This window comes from Meleagris gallopavo, chromosome 1 (genome assembly GCF_905368555.1).
Source record: "Meleagris gallopavo chromosome 1, MGAL_WU_HG_1.1, whole genome shotgun sequence".
NCBI lineage: Eukaryota > Metazoa > Chordata > Aves > Galliformes > Phasianidae > Meleagris > Meleagris gallopavo.
Window position 1 is genome coordinate 18,476,448 of NC_139404.1, and position 23,389 is coordinate 18,499,836.

At 38.5% G+C, this 23,389-nt stretch overlaps 1 protein-coding gene across 1 annotated transcript; it reads left to right on the top strand.

Annotated features, from left to right (window-relative positions):
• Nucleotides 1-254: 254 nt before the first annotated feature.
• CRELD2 (CRELD disulfide isomerase 2) lies at nucleotides 255-11,234 on the top strand. The gene is made up of 10 exons (XM_010729019.4): nucleotides 255-610; nucleotides 1,015-1,097; nucleotides 1,963-2,073; nucleotides 4,715-4,806; nucleotides 5,599-5,775; nucleotides 6,772-6,870; nucleotides 8,033-8,110; nucleotides 8,415-8,510; nucleotides 9,383-9,523; nucleotides 10,663-11,234. The coding sequence occupies exons 1-10, from the start codon at nucleotides 308-310 to the stop codon at nucleotides 10,719-10,721; spliced, it is 1,239 nt and encodes a 412-aa protein (XP_010727321.3). The 5' UTR covers nucleotides 255-307; the 3' UTR covers nucleotides 10,722-11,234.
• The last annotated feature ends 12,155 nt before the right edge of the window (nucleotides 11,235-23,389 follow it).

The window sequence follows — 23,389 nt, forward strand, 5'->3', positions numbered from 1 at the left end:
TCGCCGGCCATGTTAGGTGAGGGCAGAGCTCGCCGCCAGCCACCCTGAGCTTCGAGACGACCGTCAATAGAAATGGCGGCCAGCTCTGAGCCAGGCACGACTGCCCACACTCACGATGGCGGCAGAACCCGGGGTTACTGTCACCACAACTCTCCATCCCGCCCCGCCCGGCTCTCTGTGCATGCGGGGGGCTCCGATTGGCCCGGAGCGTGGCGGCCGCTGATTGGACCACGTTCCTCCTCTCCCTCCGCCTCTACCAATGGCCGCTGGCAGCCGGAGCGTGCGTGGGGCTGACGCGGAAATCTGAATGGGGCTCGCGGGCCGGTGTCTCCCTGGTTGCTACGGGGGCCGGGGCGGGGCGAGGCGGTGCTGCGGGGCCGCGCTGCGGCGGGCTGGGAGCGCGGCCGGGCCGCCTCGCGCCTTATCCTTATCCTTTTGCGCTGCGCTCGCCATGGGGCCCAGCCTCGCGCCTCGCTCGCTGTTGCCCGCGCTGTACGCCGTGCTGCTCCTCCTCTTGCTGCTGCTGCCGCCTTCTCCTGCTATGGGCGCCGGCGAGCGGCGGCGTCTGGCGTGCACCACCTGCCGGGGCATCGTGGACAGGTTCAACCAGGTGGGCGGCGGGGATGCAGGGTGCGGGCGGTACCGCCCGCGGAGCCCCTCGTCAGCCCCCGCGGCGATCGGATTGCCGCGCGGCAGCGGCTCTTTACGCGCTCAGGAGCCGCTGTAGGCGCCAGGTCGGGGCCTGGCCGGGCTCGGGCTCCGCTGCCGGAGCTCAGCCGATGCTGTAGTGCCGGTGGGTGTCCGCAGGGTCTGACGGGTGGGTGGGAAGCACCGCCCCCGTATCGCCTGTGCTCCTTCACTTGTTGTTGCTTGTCGTTTTTATGCTTATCGATTTGATCAGCAGCTTCAGAGCTTTGCTGAAGTGTCTGTAACATCATATAAGCAGTTACTGCTGCCCTAAACTTTTGGAAGTTGGAAAGGGGGATTGCTGCTCAGATTCTGTTAATTTGCCAGGGGTTAGCAGATACAGCAAAGAAGAATTTTGGTGGTGGAAACACTGCTTGGGAGGAGAAGACGCTGTCAAAGTACGAGTCCAGGTGAGCGCCTTGGTACTCCTTTGGTTGGGTTTTCTATCCCTGTGTGTGACTGCTAATCTGACACTTAAATATCAGAACTAAAGCCTCATGTGTCCAAATCATGAATCTGTACTGGCTGAAATACAGCAGGTTACAGTGGTGTGTCTGCACTTCACCATAAAGACTGTCATCCCTTATTTGTAAGTGACTGACAGTGCTTACTTTTATCTCTTTTGAAAACAGAAAAGGTAATACTGTTTTTGGTCATGGTATTGGTATTTTTTTATGTTTACCCATCGGAGTCCCAAAACAATCGTTTTAAATAATGGTCAGTAGTTAATTGATTGTCCTAAACAGCATGGACTTCATTTTGGTGTAGAGCCAGTCTTGTTTTACAGTTAAAGCAGTAACTGCTCCCTAGAATTCGCTGTTTGCTATTTCAGTACCAAATGGCAAACTGGAAGTGGCAGGTTTACTGCACTGCTTTGTGTACGTGTTTGATTGCGGGGCGAAGCGATCTAGCATCTTTCTTCCAAATTTCAAACTGAGTTTTTAATCTTAATTGGAAAACTGATGTGCAAGGGTAGATTGTCTAAACTTTGAGCTTGTGTCAGATATTAGCAATATCTGAAAATTACTGTTGAATTTGGTAGAAAAATCTGGTAAACATACAGTCTGCAAACATAATAAATGCAATCTTCATAGTTACAGTACGTGAACTAGGTCTTTATTCTAATATTTACTGTGTCTTCGAGCTAGTTCAGAACACACTTTCAACTGATAAAATATTCTAGGTCGCAGTCTAGCTTCTACATTTTGAGTGGTGCTGAATTAAACTGAAATTAAACAGTAGAATAAACTTACGACTTTCCTTCTCTTCTTGTAGTGAAATTCGTCTTGTAGAGATCACAGAGAATCTCTGTGACAGCAGTAACTTTGAATGTAACAACATGGTAGAAGAGCATGAGGAACATATAGAGAAATGGTGGTTCAAACTGTAAGTATCTTATTTTTGAGTATAGATCTTTGTGCTAATAAATATCTAAGAGGACAAAATACTAATGCTATATTCTGTGCCTAATCAGTAGGACTTTGTTAGTTGTAGCACAGAGATGGAAAGTGTGTAAGTACACTTAATTCTCCTGACAGTTGGGAAATGTAGTTAGCTATGGAGATTCCAAGAGCTATCATGAGGTGACACTGAACTATATGTTCTAAATTAAATTTATTCAGGGCTCCTAATTGCAGCCACTTCTGAATAGAAGTAGGGTTTTGCTGTACAGCAGCAAGAAGAGGAGAAAGCATCCAATTACAATTTGGATGAAAAGAAAACTTAATGGGATTTTTTTTTTTTTACTTAACAATTAATATTCATTCTTCTATTCAGTGATTATAAATTCATGAAGTTAGTGTTGTTTTTATTATCTTGAATTAGCAAGATGCTGGACCAGGATTTTTCCAGTCCCCAAGTTGTTTTTATCCTTCCATTTAGTATAGGAATACATGTATGTCAGGAAGCAATACCGAATGAATTGTGGAGGGGATCACCCTGCGTGGATTAAGGAGCTGGGCATTCATGTTAGAAAGTAACTCATCTACTTCTATTTCCCATTTGCAGGCAAACTGGGTCAGATCAAGTGAAATTCAATAGGGTGAACTGCTGTTACACCACTTTATCTGGATAATAATTTTTGATGGTCCATTTTGTTCTTAATGATTCTTTTATTGCTTCATATTTCTACTGTGCAGGGTTGAGTAGACTTTAAACATGCAGACTGGAGGAAAGCTTTTCAGGGTCTGCACCTTGGAGTAGATACAATCAGATGTAATAGTTTATAAGATGCTTTATATGCCTCAGGAGTAGCTGAAGGCTTATTTCCTGGCAGACTGCAGAATTTCTAGGCATTTTGTAGGGCTTTCATTAATTACAGTTTTTGAAACTTCAGTATCTGCATGATACTGAGATCTTTGAATTTTCATTTAAGGTGGATTGAGAACTGGCTGAGTAGGAGAGCTCAAATGGTTGTGATCAGCAGCACAGAGGCTTGTTGGAGAACTTGTAACTAGTGGTGTTACCCAGGGGTTGGTACTGTGTCTGGTCTCTTTCAACATCTTCATCAGTGACCTGATGGGTGAAGGGATGGAGTGCACCCTCAGCAAGTTTGCTAATGATCCAAAGCTAGGAGGAGTGACTGACACACCAGCAGGATGTGCTGCCATGCAGTGAGACCTGAATGGACTGGAGAGTTGTGTGGAGAGAGACCAGATGAGTTTTAACAAGTGCAAGTGTAGAATCCTCCACATAGGAGGAATAATCATGTGCATCTGTAAGGTTAGGGGCTATCTGCTGGAAAGGAGCTCTGAACAGAAGGACCCAGGTGTCCTGGTGGACAACAGGTTGACCATGAGCCTGCATTGTGCCCTTGTGGCCAAGAAGGCCAATGATATCCTAGGGTGCATTAAAAAGAGTGTAGCCAACAGGTCAGTGGAAGTGATCGTCCCCCTCTACTCTGCCCTGGTGAGGCCACATCTGGAGTACTGTGTCCAGTTCTAGGCTCCGCAGTTCAGGAAAGACAGGGAACTATTGGAGAGAGGAGAACCGTGAAGATGATGAGGGGCCTGGAGAAGAGAAGACTGAGAGGGGATCTTATCAGTGTGTATAAATATCGAAGGCCAGGTATCAGTCGTGAATAGAAGGCCCCATCGGCATGGGGCCAAGTTCTTTTTGGTGATGTTCGGTGGCAGGACAAAGGACAGTGGGCACAGGAAATTGAACATAAGAAAAAACTTCTTTATGTGAGCATGATAGAGCTGCCCAGGGAGGTTGAGGAGTCGTCTTCTGTAGGGATATTCAAGACCAGTCTGGATACTTTCCTTTGCAACCTACTGAGGGATCCCATTTTAGCAGAGGAGTTGGTCTAGGTGGTCTCCAGAGGTCACTTTTAACCTCTACACTGTTGTGAGTCGGAAGTGTAAGTGTAGCAGCTGTTGTGCCTGCTTGTAAAATAATATTTAGGGTTTATATTGTTTATTGAGGGTATATTCTAGTGCTGAAGTAACACATAACTTTTACTTCTTAATACAAAGAAAATCCTTCTGAAATATTCCTTGATTCATGGCAAAAAAATGAGGAATTTTAATGTGCATCTTATCGAGAAGTCAGGTTCACAGTAATTTGAGCAAATGCTTATATCAGTTTGGGGTTCTCTTCTTTCTGAGGTAAATACAATAGTTGTCTTTAAGGCAGCTGTTGTATTTAAGAGAAGTATGTAAATGTGACTGAATTTTATGTAAACTTTTACAGAAAAAATAAGTAAGTAAGTGGAAGAAGATATCAAGACTACACTGAAGTCATTTTGTTGATCACTCTTATCCCACTTTTTTGTAAATAAAAACATTGTGTGGAATTAGCTAACAGTATTGCAGTTTAGAAAGTTATTTTTCTTAACAGTGCCTGAAGTTGGAAGATTTCTAGGAATTGATTCCTGAAGTAAGGTAGTTGTCATTTCAGCAGAGAAGTCTCTATCTTGTGTCATGTGCATTAGATTTTGGTTGACAGTGTGGATGTTCAGTTGTGTGAGTTAACAGTTAAAAGTCTTTGTTCCATTTATTGATAAATTACTGTCTTTCATATACAGAAAGAAGAAATATCCTGATTTGTTTAAGTGGTTTTGCATAGAAACATTAGAAGTTTGTTGCCCACCTGGAACTTACGGACCAGATTGCCTCGGTAATTTTTCTTTTGAAGCATATAGTCACAAATGTTTTCTTTTTCACTTGTTTGTTTCAGTATTTAGTAATATGGACATATGAAGTATGATATTTGGCTGCTGAATAGCAGCTGCTGAGTAGTAAGTCTGTTGCTTAGGTACCATTTCAGAAGGTTTGTAGGGAGCAGTCCTCGACTGAGTTCAAGACAAATCAGCCAAAACAGTACTGGGGTTTAAATGAAAAAAATCATAAATAAGGATAAGTTAAAAAGGGTGTGGCAGAAATAGGTAGGAACATGATTGGATAAAAGTGAGGTCTATTATACAAGAGAAAGAAAGTGTTTTGGCCACTGAAATTTGTATGGTTTATAAATCTGTAAAACTTTCATTGTTGCTGGAGGTCAGCTTTGGCCTCTTATTTGGCAATTGCTAATAAAGTAGTGCTAATTTCTGATGTTAATCTAAGAGATCATTGGTAGGTTCTTCCAACTGCAGTATGAGCATTCTTCGATATCTGAATAAATAAAGACACCAACTTTATCCTGCAAGTTAGAAAAATAGATAACATTCTAAGTCATGAAATGTATAGCTGAATTTCCCTGAAGACTGTTTTGAGTTCCTCTGTATACTCAGATTTCTTAGTATTTTGGTTGCTCTCAAGGGAAAAACATTTGGAAATTGCATACTGTTATAGGTTTGTATTTTTATGTTGTACTGTCTATGCAGAAGGAGGCACTTGGGGAGATTGTGGCTAAGAATAGGAAGTTACTTCCTTTTACATCTGATTTCAAAAATATTTTGATCCTTTTGAGCTTGTCGTGGCGGATCAGAAAGACCTTGTCATGGAAATGGCCGCTGTGATGGTGATGGTACCCGAGGTGGAGATGGCACATGTAGCTGCAACAAGGAATACACGGGAGAATTTTGTTTGGACTGTTCTAATGGTTACTACAGTAGCTTGAGAAATGACACACATTCAGTTTGTACAGGTAACAAAATTTTTGGCATCTGCGAAGATCTTTGTCTTCCATCTTCTCGTTTTTCTTTTTTTTTTTTTTTTTTGCAAGCACGGTAGAAACAATTTAAACAGATAAGTGTAATAACTTAAAGTAGTTGTAGGAAAATAGTCTTTGATTACTCCGCTTCAACCATGGAGGTCTTGTCAGTCATTTTTATGGAATTCTGAAAATTTTGTAAGTCACTTTCATAGACTGATCTCCATTTTTCCCCTGTATGCTATTCCTCCTTCCTCTCCTTTTTTTTTTTTTTTAATTATTATTATTATTTTTAAGAAGCAGAATTCATTTCTATTGTGAGAGAAGAGAGGCAAGAGTCAATTCTGTGCTTTTTCTTTAATCTCTTAAGGTACTGTACAAAAATCTTGAACTGAAGGGGCAGTGTAGTGAACTATTTCAAAGGCTGGTTTCACCTCATGTCTCAAATACACGTAGCTGGAGTAAACAGGCATGGAAATACACATCTGTACTATAGAATATGTTGATTCCAACTAAATATGTCTAAGCTAAATTATAAAACAATCCATCAGGGTGTACAAATAATATGTTTCTTTTTTTTCAGCTATTTTTATGTTTTGAATAAGATTCTGTATTAACTAAATCCTGATAGTGAGATTTAATTTTTTTTTTTCCTAATATTATTTTTTTCATCTATCTAGTAATTCTTCCATTTAATTTGTTTTATATTACGATACAACATGCAGTCAGTCAGCTGGATTTATGGTGTATTTCCTTGTTTTCTGAAGAGTAGTGTTTGGCTTCCTGTACTTTTGGTAGGACAGAGCTGCACTTTTGTAAGTGATATCTCCACAAAATCAAGTTTTAATCTTGTAAATCCAAGGTTCAGACTACTAAAATAGGATTTTTTTCTAGTAAATCCTAAGTAAGTTTTTCTTTGAGAATGCGTAAGCATTAACTCATATTGGAATCTCTCAGCATAGCTCACATTGTGGTTTTCTGTCATCTCAGCCTGTCACACTGCTTGTAAAACTTGTACTGGTTCAAGTAACAAGGACTGCCAAGACTGTAAAGAAGGCTGGATCAAAAATGAAGAAACAGCTTGTGTGGGTGAGTAATGCTTACTACACTTAAAGCAGGTTTTGCAGCAACATTGGATGATAAAAATAGATTGCATTAAGTTTTATAGTATTTTTTTTGAGCATGTTCTATGAAATCAATTGGTTTAGATTCCTACAGTTGTAGTTTCTCACTTCCAAACTTGTTTCGTGGGGGAGCAAAGTGGTATTTCTTCCCCACTGATCACCAGTTTCTAGCTCAGTATTTCTATCTTGGGAGATATATATGGAAAACTTAAGGAAAAACTGCAGGACTACACTAACGTGAGAGTAACATGTTCCACTCAAATTAAGTAAAAGTCATGAGTATATGAAATATGCCATAGCAAACTCATCAAATCAAACTAGCAGAAGACATTTACAGTGGTGTCTGGAAGCAGTACCTTAGAAGTTATGTGAGCATGGCTTCTTTTGAAAACTGTTAATGTGAATTAAGATTTGAATTACTGCTACTGCAACACCTGCCTAGGCAATGGTAGAACACAGTAAAAGGTTTCTAAGGTGTTCTGGTATTGTCTTCTGTACATCTGTTTTTTTTCCACATTGCAGCTGATAAAGTACAAGCTAATTAATGAGTTAGTAGGAATAATGCTGGCAACAACTATGACTGAAATAGCCCTTCTAGTCCAAATTTTATTGATAATGAATACCATTGTGCTCTTTCCTTGAGTTTATAAGACCAGAATATTTTAACTTTCTGAGTGAAACTGTTTCAACTTGGCTGGTTTGGACCTTAACTTTGTTTTTTTTTTCAGTTTGTTTTTTGTGGAAAACTATGGGCTTTAGTTATATGAATTTGTTGTTGTCTTTTTTTTTTTTTTTTTTTTTTTTAAGTAAATACTTCTAAAAGTTCCATAATTTGGTAAGACAGGATAGAGTAATCAAAGTATTTCAGAAGAGTAGTCTGTCTGTTTTGCCTGCATTTATGCTGTTTATGTAAATAGCATAGCACTGGTTTGAAAATGGCAAGGATTTGCCATTTAACTCCATCTCTTGAATTTCTAATACGTCTTTTGTTGTCATCACAGAATAGCTTCTGCAGATCACAGTTTTCATTTGTTAATATAATCTTATGCTGAACAAAAAGGTAACTAAATTCTGTCTATTTAATCATGACTACCATTTCAGGTAACTTGCTGCTTTTTATATTTCAGATTTAGATGAATGTGCCTCTTCTCCTTGCAAAGATGAGCAGTATTGTTTGAACACAGATGGATCTTTCTCATGCAAAGGTTTCTTTTTAATCTGCTTGTGTAATATATTGTCTAGACTCTTAATGGAATGCTAGAGAAGGCATTTAGTACCATGTGGTACGATTCTGGCTGGGCTTTAGAGCTATCATTTGAGTAAGGTGAGGCATTTCTGGCTCTTTCTTGTCTGAGTAATCTGTCTGATTTCAAGGGTGTTATCTTAAGACTGAGATAGTTTTTGTATTTAAGTGTTTTATCTTAAGCATGGGTAAACTGGCTGACTTTAAAGAGGGTGCATTTTAAAACTAAAGTATATACATTTTTATGCTTAAAATATTTTCTTTAGCATGTGATGCTAGCTGTGTAGGTTGCACAGGAGAAGGTTCTGACAAGTGTAAGACCTGCGCATCCGGATACACGAAGGAAGATGAAAAGTGTACAGGTTGGTAAATTTAACAGGATATGACTGAATGCCAGTCAGCTCACTGTTAGTCACATTAAGGAGCAGTCAAAGCACTTTCACTTCAGTCTGATTCAGTTTTCACGCCTATCAGAATAATCCCAGTTGCTGTGATATTATATAATATATAATATCTGTAATATTTTTTTTTTATTTTGTTAAGCTAATATGCATGATAAAGTTTAAAGCTGAAACTCTCCAACAAAAAGATGAAATTCTTTTATAGCTGATTCCGGAAACAAATATACGAGTACTGTCAGTTATGTATCACTTCACTAGAAGTGTGTGTTTGTAGTCATTTATTTAACAGAAAAGAGAGTATGCAGTCCAGTCCGTCTTTTGGATGCATTAATTCCAAATTCCAGTGATAATAATTTGCAGTGATTGTCACACTTGAATTAAGAGCGAAATCAGAGCTTTTCAGTGTGGGAGAGAATGGGGTATACAATCTTAAATAGCTTTTAACTGTGACAATGAAGTGTTTACAAGATCCCTTCCTTCTTGTTGCACCTTGGTGGCATGGACAGAAAGCGACAGTGGGAAATCTGCAGTAGATTAAGATGAATACTGTAGTCTAATTAATTTCTTGATGTAGGACCTACAGAACATAAAATGCTTCTGTCTGAATAAGTTTGAAACAATCTTAAATATGGCAAACTGTAACAGCTTATTTTAGCAGAAGTCAAATCTGTTGCAGCAGCATTCTGCTCTTCAGTGTTTTTAGTAAGCAATTGTTATTATTGGAAGTGGCCTGAGATGGAATTTTGTTTGAGCGTAATTAAGTTATATAATAAAACTATAGCAATTGACTTTTTTTTTTTTTTTAAATTTCTTTTCCTCTATCCTGTTTCTAGATACAGATGAATGTAACCTTTCAGAAAAGGTATGCACAAAGGAGAATGAAGACTGTGTTAATACTCCAGGTAGTTACAAATGTGTATGTTCAGAAGGGTTTGAAGATAAGGATGGAACATGTGTGCAAACTGTAAAAACAGGCAAGTAACTTTTTAATGACAGATTGTTAAATATATATATATATATTTTTTTTTAAATATATAGATGGAGATGTGTTTCTGTCTAAGGATCTTGCCACTTGAAAATTATTCTGTATAACTTACTGTCTTTCTAAAGCTCTAGTCTGTCTCAGGTTGGCCTTGTATTCTGGCATGCATGTTTTCTTGCTCAAAAATGAGTGTTTTTTAAATGTCAAGTTTCTGTGTTGTATTTTGTGTTTAAACCAAGATTATGTTTGTAAGTCACTAGGTTTCATTAATGTGAACTAGCAGATCACTGCTATCTCAAAAGGAACGCTGTCTTCCTCGTTGCTTTTTTCTTCATTATTAATTATGACTTAGAGGTTTATCTGATTATACGAAGAACACACAGGAATTAGAACTGGTGAATATTGAATTGATAAAGTTGTAAAGATCTGTGCAGTACTATGCAGTATTGCTCATTAGGGTCTTTCAGTTAACTGCATTCAGTACTTACTGTTCTTATTAGTCCTTTTTTAAAAACAAACTAAAAAAACACAAATACATGGTCACTGATCTCATGAGTATTTGCACACACGACAGCCGCATAACTATGATTTTAACATGGCCTGACACTGGTATGAATGGAAAAGCAAAATGAACAGTTTACAGTGTGACCTAACATTTTCTTTAAGTGATCCAATTAACAACACGATAAAACGGCTCTGCTTTTTGAGGTCTGCTTTAACATGTGAACTGGGGAGTCTGCAATATAGAACATAGTTCTGAGTAATTCTTGCTTTTTATGTTCAAATATCTGAATGTCTTACGGGAGGTCACGTGGAAAGGAGAAAATTCCTTGTGAATAGCTGAAAACAGAAGTTTGAAATGGAAATAGCTGTGCTGCTTTTATCTTTCACTACCACTGTGAAATCAGTATATTTGAATCTTTTGTTTGCATCTGGTACAAATTTCATGAGCTTGGACTTGCTGGTGCAAGTAGCCTTTCTATATGACTTTATACCTTGTTTGGTCTTGTAAAATACGTTGATTTGGGGTTTCCCTTTTAAAAATTTCTCATTTAAAAAGCTATGATGTAGTTAATAATACATTAATAATACGTATTCATTTTTGCATTCTAATGATACTTAATTTCACAGGAAAGGAAGTGGAGACTGAAACAACTGAGCCTTCACATACGGAACATGAGGACTTATGATCTGCATTCAGAACCAAAAGACATTCCTATTCTCAAGTTCTAAATTATTGGACTAAGCCTGTGCTAGCTGACATACTGTGGGAATGGTATTAAACATGCAGGCTAACATTAAGTTTTTTTTTTTAATGGTGATAAACTGCTCTTTAAGCTGCATTTCTTTATTCTTTAATGCCACTTTTTATATAGTTCTTTAAGAACAACTGTCTAGATGGGTAAGTATAAAATTTGAATTAACGTAAATTGGTCCCAACAATAGTAAACAAATTGAAGATTTCTCCTTCTACTGCCTATTGGTAATTATCATCTTCTTTTGGAAAGACTTAGTTGCACTTCATAATTCAAGAAAAAATCTAAACTGAATCTTCTTTTTTTGACATGAGAAATATTTCTGTAACTGAAATACAGCATTTAGAAATTGTGAAAGGGGAGATCTGTCTAAGGTGGGGAAAAACACTGTTCCCTTAAAATAGAATGCCTACTACTGCATTCAATAAAAAGTTTATTTTGTTGGAATGTGCCTTAAAATTTTTAAAATGTCACTACCTTGCTGTGTGGTCATGTCTGCTTTTCATTTGGAGAGTGGGAAAGGTTAAAAAAATACAGAACCTAATAAGCACTGTATTTCTGTTGAGCACTGGACACCTTTTTAAGTTTTGCTGGAATGTAGATTTTTGGGGGGAAATGTAATTCTTAGAGGAAAGTAATGTCAAACAGCTTTCCAAAGGCAGGTGGACCTGTCTTTCTTCCAGATACTTGCAGTAAGTGTATAAAGTCATAAAGGGATGAGAAGTAAGCTTGGCTAACACTTGCACTCAGTATTTCAGAGCTGTTATATGAGTGATCTCTGGAAGTGATGAAATCTTAATTTCCACTACCATTTACTGCTGCAAATAATAGTTTTTTCAGAGCAAGCATATTACAATCAATTTATCTTGTTGTCTCTTTTGCCATTTTGGAAATAAAGCTAATAAGAATAGCATAAAATGCATTCCCACATTGTCATTAGGCTTAGAGGCAAGTATTAGAGCTAAAATTATTATACTGTTCTGCAGGACCATCGAAGCTGTAAATAAAGCAAGGACCAGCCTGCTGCAGCATTTAAAGTTCAAATGGAAGTGGGTAAAGTCTGGAGGTGGTAGATACTGGGAGCATGAAGAGATAGTGTAGAATACTGATGAAAAGAACATAATATAGACTTGACAGGGAAGAAGTTATAGTCCAGAAACCATCAACAGTACCCTCAGTTAAGTGGAAGTACAAACATCCTGCCATACAGTGAAACCTAGACAGGCTGGAGGTTTGGGTGGGGGGGAACTTGATGAGGTTTAACAAGAGCAAGTGTAGAGTCTTGCACCTGGGGATAAATAACTGCTAGCATCAGTACAGGTTAGGTGATGACCTGCTGGAGAGGAGCTCTGAGGAGAAGGACCTGAGGATCCTGATGGAAAACAGGTTGGTCGTGAGCCAGCAGTGTGCCCTTGTGGCCATGTTTACTGAGCTACATATTTGATAGACATCTTACAATAAATATGCTGCTGCCTCGTACCATTCTCACTGCTGAGTTTCTTGAGTCAGTCCTTGTTTTGTTCTGTATCCTTGCTTTATTGCTTCAGACTATAATTACACTGCATTTTAAAAATCAGAACTAAAAATTGTTCTGACTGAATATTGTCTTTTTTGGCCCTATGATGTGAATATAATGAGAAGTGGGCTCTTAATTTTTTATTTTTTTTTTTCCCATCCTCCAAATGAGCACTGAAGATGGGAGGTAAGGCAGAATTTAAACTGACTTTAGCAGGAACTGGCAATGAAGGTCAGGTTCTTTGTGTTAAACAAGCTAGTCTTACCAGCTAGGCAGTCTAGATTCCTACTCTGTATTTTTAGGAAAACCTGTTAAAATGGAACAGGAACAGCTCGCTTTTTTCCTTGCATTGCAAGGAGATAGAGTTAGGTAGTACGAAGCTTTAGTCTTATGGTTGCCTGGAACTTAAGTTCTCGTGTCAAACTATGTGAACGTGTTGATTAATATTCCAAAAGTGATCCAGGAAAGAAGATGTGCCTTAATGAAGTTCTGTTATAAACACTACAGGCTAAAATTATTGTTGAGCTCCTAAATTAAAGAATCACAGAATGTCTTGGATTGGAAGAGACCTTAAAAATCATCTTGTTCCAACCTTCCTGCCTTGGGCAGGGTTGGCACCCACCTGATCAGACTGCCCAGGGCCCCATCGAGCCTGGAGCCTTGCCTCCAGGGATGGGGTATGCAGTTTCCCTGGGCAACCTGTTAAAGTGCCTTATGGGCAACCTGTTAAAGGTTTATTTCCTCCTAAGATCTAATCTAATTCTCCCCTCTTAGTTTAAAACTATTTCCACTTGTCCTGCCAGTATCAGATGGTATAAAAAGTCGGTCTTCCTCCTGATTATAAGCCCCTTTTAAGTATTAGAAGGCTGCAGTGAGGTGTCATCAGAACCTAAGCTTCCAGATTCTTGCTTATTATATATGTCATGCTGTGGTATCAGACTAAAAACTATCCTTTTTGCTAGTTTGTCTTGTTACTTCTCTGAGGTTTCTAGACCTAAAACTAAGCACTTTTTGCAATGGGAAGTGTGCTACTCAGTGTCCAAGCACTGTACAGAAAGGTTCTCTGTTAGGTTATAATTGAACCCTACAGAAGATTAATCTTGAACTCAGATGGAGGTTCTTTTCAGGAACAAGAAAACCTATTCTATTTCTTCTATTTCAGTTAAAGCTCTTAAATGGGGTCAGAGAAGTCCTCTATACAGCAAGTATACCATAGTGCTTATGCAGTTTCTAAACTTAGACATCTAAGCATGTGCTGAAATATTTTCATCTGAGCATTTGGAAATAATCTCACTACTGATTTTTTTTATTTTTATTTTTTTGTTTTTCTCTGACATGAGTTCTCAGCATATATATATCATGGACACTGAGTTCTCTGCAAAGTATAATACCATCCATTCATAAATACAATAAAAGCAGTCTGTTTTGATGAATAACTTGCCAATTTAGGTAATTCATTCAGGAAGGTAGAGATCTCATGAAAGGATTCCAATCACTAACTTATTTCTCAGTAGAGATGCCAGAGCCCATTGCTTATAGACAAGGTCAAGATACACATCACGGTAAAATATGAGGGCTGCTCTGAAAGTAATGCCTCCGATTTTATTATGTTGGCTGATCGGAGGTGAGTGTTGGTAGTATGGCAGTAGAGGTTGAATGTTGCAAGAGGGCATCAAGCTCCCTTGTGGGTGTGGCAAAAGAGATGTGGACGCCTTTGTTGGTGCAGAGCAAAGGACCTTTATTGTAGGTGTTCAGAGCCTTTTATACCCGTACAACACAACAGTTTTCCCGCACAGCCAAGACTGGTTACAGGTAAGGGCTAGGTGCCTTGTGGGTGTTCACGTCCAGCTCAAGTTATTGTTGAGCTTTACCACTCATTAGCAATACACTGACCCTCTTTATCCCATAGTTGAACCTTTGCACCAACATTCTGTTATGTTTTGTTGCTGTGCGACAGATGGCAGCAGAGGACTGTTTGACAGTGGTATCTAACGTGGAAGTGCATGTGAAGCAAAGGTGTGTCATTGAATTCCTCCATGCAGAACCTGCAGTGTACCACAAAAATACTGCACATATTACTCAAATTTTGGTCTTCAAAGTATTTCATGTCCGCATACAAGGTTTTTTTTTGTGTCAAGCTGCCTGTCACTCTTAAGAGAAGCATTTAACGGCTGTGAAGTAATGTCATGATTATGAAGGTAACGAGTGCACAGAGCAGTGTACCCAACTCTAGTACCTTTTTTTTTTTTTATAACCTGCTAGTCTTAATGCTTGAAAGATCTTCTTAGTCTTCCCTTTTTGTCTATCAGTCTAGCTATAATAACAGTAATGAAACATTCTCTTATTTATAAATATTTATTTATATTTCTTAGTATAGTCTCCAAAATTGATGTTTTAGCTTGATTGGTGAGATCTAGAAATTCAGAGAGAGAACTATTAGTATGTTGAGAAATCCAAGTATTGTGTAAACCTTAACACTGTTCACAGAACCATGGAATGGGCGCATTAAAAACAACATGGCCAGCAGGTCAAGGAAGGTGATCCTGCTCCTCTGCTCTGCACTGGTGAGGCCACATCTGAACTACTGTGTCCAATTCCAGGCTCCTCAGTTCAAGAAAGACAAGAACTTTAAGGAGTCCAGTGGAAGACCACAAAGATGATGAGGGACCTGGATTATCTCCCTTCTGAGGAAAGGCTGAGAAACCTGGGACTGTTCAGCATGGAGAAGGCTGAGAGGGCTCTTACAATGCTAATAAATATTAGAAGGGCAGGCATTTGGTGAATGGGGCCAGGCTTTTTTTAGTGGAGACCAGCCACTTTGATGCCCAGGACAAGGGGCAACAGGTGCAAACTGGAATTTAGGAAGTCCTACATGAGGAAAAAAATCTTTGAGGGTAACAGAAGCTACCCAGAGAGGTTCTGGAGTCTCCTCTGGAAATATTCAAAGCCTGTCTGGATGCTTTCTTGTGTAGGGAACCTGCTTTAGCAGGGAGATTGGATTCTGTTGTAGTTTCCATGGAGGCATTACTTTTAGAGCAGTCTATATACATGGGATATATATATTGTACAAAGTCAACGCTTGTTTTCCATTTACAGTTGACAAGGATTGATCATACATTATCCTACTGAGTGGGGGAAAGTCAGGCAGTTGTCTTTGCTAACCTTTCAGCTGATATTTGCAAGTTAAAAAGGGACCAAAACTTTTGAAAATCTCCAAAGACATTAAGTACTCAGTGTATACAGCACTATGCAGGTATAATACAATTATCTCTCACAAACATGACGGACCCTTTCCCTTGAAGTTACTTTCAGACCACTTTTAATGCAGACCATTCTAAATTATTTGTACACCTAGTTTTGTTCCATATTAACAAGTGCTAATTGAAAATTATGTGTCAAATAAAAGCTGTGAAACAGCCACCACCAACAGCATGCAGTCCTGGATCCTATTTAGCAGTAACATAAATGACAATACTCTGTAATTATCCTAGCTGGCCTGTTATATCCTTCCTGTTTATTCTTGCCTTCCATCAGCCTGCCATGGATTATTTTCTGCAATTACATCATATGTATTCTGAAAGAAAGCTCCTAGACTTACTAAGAGGAGTCACCTATCCTTTGTACCTTCTTCAGATCAAAATGGAATTCTCCCTATCTCTTTCAGCTACACCATGACTAGCTTTCTTGTTTCAGTTATAATAGTAATGCATAATATGCCTGCAGAGATACTGTTTTTTTGTTGTTTTTTTCTTTCTGATTCTTAGTAGCTAGATGTTAATAGATGCTAGTGTAGTAGCACTGATGTAATATATTTTCTTTATTATTAGAATGTACCTTTGAAGTTGTATTTCCATTATATTAGATCTCTTTTTTTCCTAGTTTTTTTTTTTATTATTATTTGTCTTGACTTTTTACTCTTCTACACCTATCCTAGCTACAGCCAGAATTAGTTCTGTTAGTTGAACAGAATTGAACAACTTTTCCACTGCCAAGAGTGAAAGCCAAATGAGTTTCTGGGATGGCAAAATCACAGAATGGTTGAGGATAGAATATACCTATACAGGATGCTTGTTGAGGATGTCTAGTCCAACAGCCCTGCTCAAAACAAGATCAGTCTACAGCAGGTTCATCGGGACCCTTCTGGCTCACAGTCAACTTGGTATCCTTTGGGACCCTCAGTTTGTTGGAAAAACCATTTTCCAGCCTCAAGTCTGTTCTCAAGTGTTATTCTTCAGGTGCAGGACTTGACATTTCCTTTTGTTGAACATCAGGATGTTCATGTTGACCTGTTTCTTCATTTTGTCAAGCTCCCTCTGAAGGACAGCACAATCAGCTGGTCAATCCACTAATGCTCCTGGTTTTGTTTGTGTGCAAACTTGCGAGGTCATTAATGAAGGTATTAAATAATATGGGCCTCAGTCCCTGGGAAATGCCTCCTTTACCCATAGGTATGTGTTGCATCTTTGATCACAACCCTCTGAGCCAGGCAATTCAGCCAGTTTTCAGACCACATCATTGTCTGTTTATCTAGCTTATATTTGATTTTAACAGCAAAGATGTCAAGGGACAGTGTGACAGGTCTTGCTTAAAGTCAAGGTAAACAACATCCAGTGCTCTACTCATATCCATCAAACTTGTTTTGTTGTAGAATATTGTCAGCTTTCTCAAGCATAATGTAAATTTGTGCTGACCCAAGCTTGGACAACTTAATGCTGCTGATATGTCTGGAAAAGGCTTCCTGGAGAATTTTCTCCAACATTTTCTTAAAGACTGAGGTGAGGCTGACTGCCCTGTCATTCCTCAGACAATCCTTCTCAAAGATAGTATAACATTTGCTTTTGACAAGTAGTAGTTAGGAACCATTTCCAATTATGACTTTTCAAAGATGATCAAGAACGGCTTTGCAATAACATTAGCTAGCCTCGTGTGCATCCCACCATACCCAATGGACCTGTTTGTTTAAATATTTCCTAATCTGATCCTCTTTCAGGTAATCTTCCTTATTCCAGATATTAACATGGGTTTGGGAATCCTGAAAACAAATATTGCCTGTAAAGACCAAAGCAAAGAAGTCATTGATTACTTCAGCCTTTTCTGTGTCCTGTCTCCCAGTACCCAATTGTTCAGCAGCGGGCCATTTTCTGTCACCTTTTACTTTCTGTTTATATATTTGCTGCAGATAGGCCTGTAATAGCCCTTGTTCTTCAAATTCCTTACCTGATTCTACTTCCAAGTAGGCTTTGGCTTTCTTGACCCCATCTCTTCATGTTTAGACAGTACCTCTGTATTCCTCCAGGGTCAACTGCCCTATTTCCACATCTCATGCACTCCTATGTATGTATCATTTTTGCTCAAAGAAGGGGAAAAAAAAAAGGGGGGGGGGAGGAAGGAGGGAACCTTAAACTAAATAGTTTCACAATAACTTTTAGGTATTTTCGAAGACTCCAGTTTGGGTCCTGTTATTCTTGCCTGTTACGTATGGCTGTAAGAGAGAAGTTATTACAAGTTCCATTTTTTTGTTGTTGTTGTTTCTGTTCAACATTTCTAAGTTAAAAAAAAAAATATATATATTTTGAAAGTTTGTGGTAAGATACAAGGAGGAACCCAAACCAAAAAAATAGGATAGCCTGCATGTATTTTTTCTAGAGTAAGAAAGACTGCTCAAAAGAGGATATGTGAATACGCAATTTGATCTACTAACAGAAGAGACCTTATGGGTCATTTTATTTTTGCCCAAATGGGATTGTTGTTTGTGACATCTAAAAACATATCAAATACAAAATTGATGAGGCAGTATCTTTTCAATCATTCCCTAGAGCTTTATGTATTAAAACATATTGTCAGGTACTTACTTTATAATAGTTATTTTTAATGACTGGCAAAATAAAAACCATCCTGCATGCAGCTGTGATTATAGCCTCATTTGTTTAAGATAACATGCAAACATAGCAAGATCTTTGCCTTGCAAACGGTGGAGGAGGAAGTGTTTCAAAGAACTGAGACTGATCTATAATATCTAACATAAATATTAAGGTTTTTTTAGCTTACTTTCCTTCTTTATTTCTTAGTTTTAGGTTCTGGGCTGGGTAATAACACATTTTCATGTTTTCAAGCACTGAAGCGAAGAAGACTAGAAACTATCATTTAGAAAAGAATAACTGAAATTTTAACATAAAACGTTTCCTAAAGGAAATGGCCAACCATAAACCTTGACAGTAATGAAGCATATAGTTTCAGTCCACTTCAGCTTGTGCTTGGAAAATTCATCCAAATTCTTTCTGTACAAGTGTGTTTCCCAGGGTCTTTATGATAGAAAACTTAGCTCTGGCTGCCCAGCTTTGGTAAATAGATCTCACATCAGTAGGGAAAGAGAGAAGTCATCAAGAGTACAAAGCCACTCCCAGACTAGTGTGGCTTAGTATCCACATCAGTGGCAATATTTCAGAACTCTTTAATGCTTCAGCTCAGGAGTATTAAGCCTCAATTTCATTTATGCATCTATTTTTGTGACTATAAATCTAAGTGGTTATGTATTTAAAGAGGTACTGTCATAGGTATATACAGATGTGCCATATAAATTAATAATCACATTTCTGTTGCAGTACTTCATAGCTTTCTTTTGTTATCTTTATACATTATGATATATATAGTTCTCAATTTTTCTTCAGAAATTAACATAAATTCTTCCTACCCGATGTCAAAGTTGCAACAAGAAATTAAATTGCTGTGTGAGCTGGGAAAGTTGGAAAAACTTCCTGTTAGCTCACAAGAGAGACAGATGAGTCATTAGGACACAAGCTGTTCTGTCTTTTAGGACATAATTCTCTTATCAATTCATTACACATTGTTCATGCAAAACAAACAGTGTCCCCAGAATAAGTCTTATTTTATGTTAAAGCTCTTCACGCAGATGGTGTTTGACAGGCTGTTTGACAAGACAGCCATCCTAATGGCATGACAGCTCTGGAATTCCCGTTGCTTGGGAAAGAGAACTCTGTAACAATCACAGTTCGATGTTGCTCCAGGCATTCTCTTTGTAGATGATAAATGTTGCTACACAGCTGTTTGCCCCATGTGGAGATGCACAGCTGTGCTACACCAGGAAAGGAGCCTATCTCTACGGTGCTATTTCAGTAGCTTGTGCTGCACAAGCAACTTCCATATAAAGCCAGCAGAGGGTACTCTTAAGCTTCCAAGAAGATGTTACTTTGCTTCATGAGGCCTTTATGTCAAACTGAGTTATCATACTGAGTGGGAGGGATAGAAATGTCCCTTCTTTAATGGCAATATATGGGCCTGATTACAAATAAGTAAATCTGATGAATAGTTCATATACTTAATACATTTTCTGCACCGTGTTCTTTCCAAAACCACCATCAACTGAGATCTTCTCAACCATGTTAAAATAACATGAACTTATAAATGGGAAACTGCAGCTTGGAAGGGACCTCAGGATGTCTCCTGTCCAACCAGCCATGAGTTATGACCAGCTGTCTCATCTTCTCTTAAAAAATCTCTAAGGATGGAGGTTGCACAAACTTTTTGGCAACTGTCTCCATGACCAAAATGTTTTTCTATATGCTTAGTCTCAGCCAGTATTATTCCAGTTCATGTTTGTCGTCTCTTGCACTGATGCCATACACTGTAGTGAATCCTTGACTCCTGGCTTTGTTCCTGTAAATACAGCCCAGGAGATTGGCAGCCTTTTCTACTGCCAAGATACTGCTGGCTTATGGTCATCTTGCTGCCCACCAGCACTGTCGCGCCCTTTTCCACTGAAGAGCTTCTTCCCAGCCTGCAGTTCCCAGCTTAATTGCAAGGAGTTCCTCCTTACTAAGTGCAGGAATGTACAATGGAAATTTATACATAAATTTACTTTAAACAAAACTGCAAAATTTGATTATGATGTTTTATTTTTTCTTTAAAATATAACACTTGAAGAAAAATTGTCTTTATCTTACATAGCTTACATGTTTCTAGCATGATTTTATAGTCCAAAAGACGTAGGATAAGTGCCCTGTGTGCTATACTGGACAAAATGATACAGACTGGACAATAAGTACAATCTTCATTTTTAAAGGCTCATGATCTTTCTCTGTAAAACATGTAACCATGTCATTACTCACTTATACAAACTGAGTTCATTCAAACGAGAGAACAATTTGCTCTCACTGCTTTTCAGTCTTTTCTTCTGTCAATCAGTTATGTCACCAGTTGTTCAGTTGTCTCTAGCTGAATGTTTTCTGCAGATTAGAGGCAAAGCAATGTGGTATCCAGAAGCATCTGGAAATGCATTAAGACTTTTTGCTGCCATTTCTGGAGCTCCTGGAATCGTCAGAGCACTAAAAGTATTGGGACAACTTTTTTGATCAAGTTGCAACCTGGTGCCACCTGAAACAGATGTGCTTTAATGGAAGCTGGTTACTTATTAACAACAGAATAGCATTATTTTGTCGACCCTTGACTTGACATTACAGCCAGTTAAATTCTTCCTCTTTCTTCTAAAAAATCTTATGGAAATATACTGGGACAGTAAAAGAACGGGTGAATGTTGTTGTTTAGAATACCACCCCTTGTATTTAATTTTTTTATGAGTGGATCATTAGGGGAAAGAAAGAGATAGCAAGAGGGAATTAGGTACTGGAATGTGTATAGACCAGACAGTTAACATTCTTGTTCCTGAAGGAAGGTGAGATCAATCTTTTGCCTTAAAGTTGGTTTAGTTTTCCAGCCATCACCGCTTTAAATAAGCAATGTTAAAACTTTAACTCTTATTTGTCACTGCTGTGATGACCAATAGCATGATAAAAATACTAAAGATAACAATTACCAACATCATTTCAGGTTGGCATGAGGGATATGCATTGCTTCAAACATAAATTCCTTGTGTATGTATTTTATATATGAATACACGCATATGCTTTCTTATCTCACCTGGTTTAGGCACTCTTCAGAAAAAAGTAAATTCATACAAACATATGCATCTATTTTTATACAGGAATGTGTATGGCACAAGTAGAAAGTATTAAATGCCAAACTGAAATACAACTCTTGCCATAACACCTGTAGTATTTAAGCATAAGTTTAACCAATTTGATGAATCATGGATGTGTGCTTGAGGCTCTACGAGTAATAAAGCATCATTTTAAGGCTGTGGATAACCTGTAGTGTGACTAATGCAATTAGAATTTAATAAATAAGAGGATCGGCACTGGCACATAGAATTTAAGTAGCACATTGCAATATTGGACAGAGAGAGATCTACATGATGGTTGAAATGCTTCAGTTTGTAGCAAAGATTGACAACATGGCCAAAGGTGGAAAAGAGATCACTTGAGTTGTACTCATTATAAAGGGTTGGAGCTACTGAGCCCTTCCAAGACGCTTGGAGTCTCCCCTGACTTTTTGACTGCAGAGTTTGGAGGTTTCACACAGAGGTGAAAACAATTGGTTCGTCATTCTTTTCACAGCCATATTTCCTCACTCTGAGCTTCTTCCAGTGCACTTATCTTCTTGTTAGTGAAAAGAGTATTCTGGCACACTGCACTTGAAAAGGTGCTGACCCCTGGTCTACATCTCACACTTCCATGGCAAACATCCATGGCTGTTGAATTTAGCAATATCAGAGCATGTGTTCCAAATCCTGTGAACTTATGGCTGTTAACAGCGATTTAAAAAACTGCCACTTTTCACAGTATTCAATAAACAAGAAAATGTAGTACTTCTGAACAGTTATCTATACAAAAATAGTAAAATATTTACCAGGAAAGCCATCACCAGTTGCAGTACAAATCCCCGTTGGCTTGTATTCTTTATTGTAATAATGTTTGAGCTTCCCATAATATGAAGTAAGTACGCAGTGTGTTCATGAATAAGAATTGCAGTACTGGAAAGAAGCAACAACATGAGTTAATGTTCTCTGAATAGCAGGCAAATAGAATTCCATGGGAAATTTGTTTATTTCAGAACTTTAAAATGGTTCCAAGAAATGTTCATGCTATGACAAAATTTCTTTCCCATTATTTTCTGGGATAGAAGATGGATTTTATCATGGGATCATGACATTTTGAGTTTGTCAGTAAAGGAATAGAAACACTGCTTTTTATCCAAAGTTCATTTGTTTACCAAAAAAAAAAAAAAAAGAAAAAGGAAAAAAAAAATTAGTTATGCAAACTAAGCTTGGCAGTTGTTCTTAAATTCTCTGGAAAGTCTTAAAAACCTTACAATTCCTAGTAGCAGGTTGAAGGAGGAGGTGATTGGGATTCATAAAAATAAGCAGTTTTGTAAAGTGTTGAACCTTGCAATCTTCTAATGCTATTGTCCTCTAAATATACAGTAAATGTAAGATTTTTACCAAAGCATCTAAACTTCAGGTAGATTACACGCCAACATTATTATTTTTAAACCAGTAGGAGGACAAAAAGAAAAGATAGATGTGATAACATGTAGAGCACAACATAGAATCTTAAGAAAACTAGAAAAACTCTACATTTACAAGGAAGACAAAGTCAGTGAAGTAGAATGAGAAGACCCCTGCCACAGAGGCTGTTTCTGTGGCACGCTAACATTTTGCTCTGGTTCTTATGCAGGAGGAGCTCTGAAACATATCCCCAAAGCTTTTTGGTTTGTGCCTGTTTAACAGTCAGCAAGGACACACGACTAATGAATTAAAGTGCAGTGGTAGCACACCAAGGCATAAATCAGCTGCATCCTGCAAGAAAACAAAGATGGCTGTGAGTTTTTCCAGGCACTCCCTTGAGGTTCTTGGAACTGCAGGATGTTCAGATAGTATGCCCGTAGACAAAGCATCATGAAATCGTAGAATGGCTTGGATTGGAAAGGATCTTAAAGCCCATCTAATTCCAACCCCCAGGCATGGGCAGGTTGCCATCCACCAGATCAGACTTCCCCAGGGCCGCATCCAACCTGGCCTTAACTACCTCCAGGGATGGGGTTTCTAAGTAGAAAAATCCGTGGACTAGGATAATCTTGCAGGGTGCTGTCAGGAAGATTTCTATGTTCAGTACTGCTGTAAATTACACCTGTGATTCTGGGATCCTTTACTTCATTACTATGTCTTTATTCT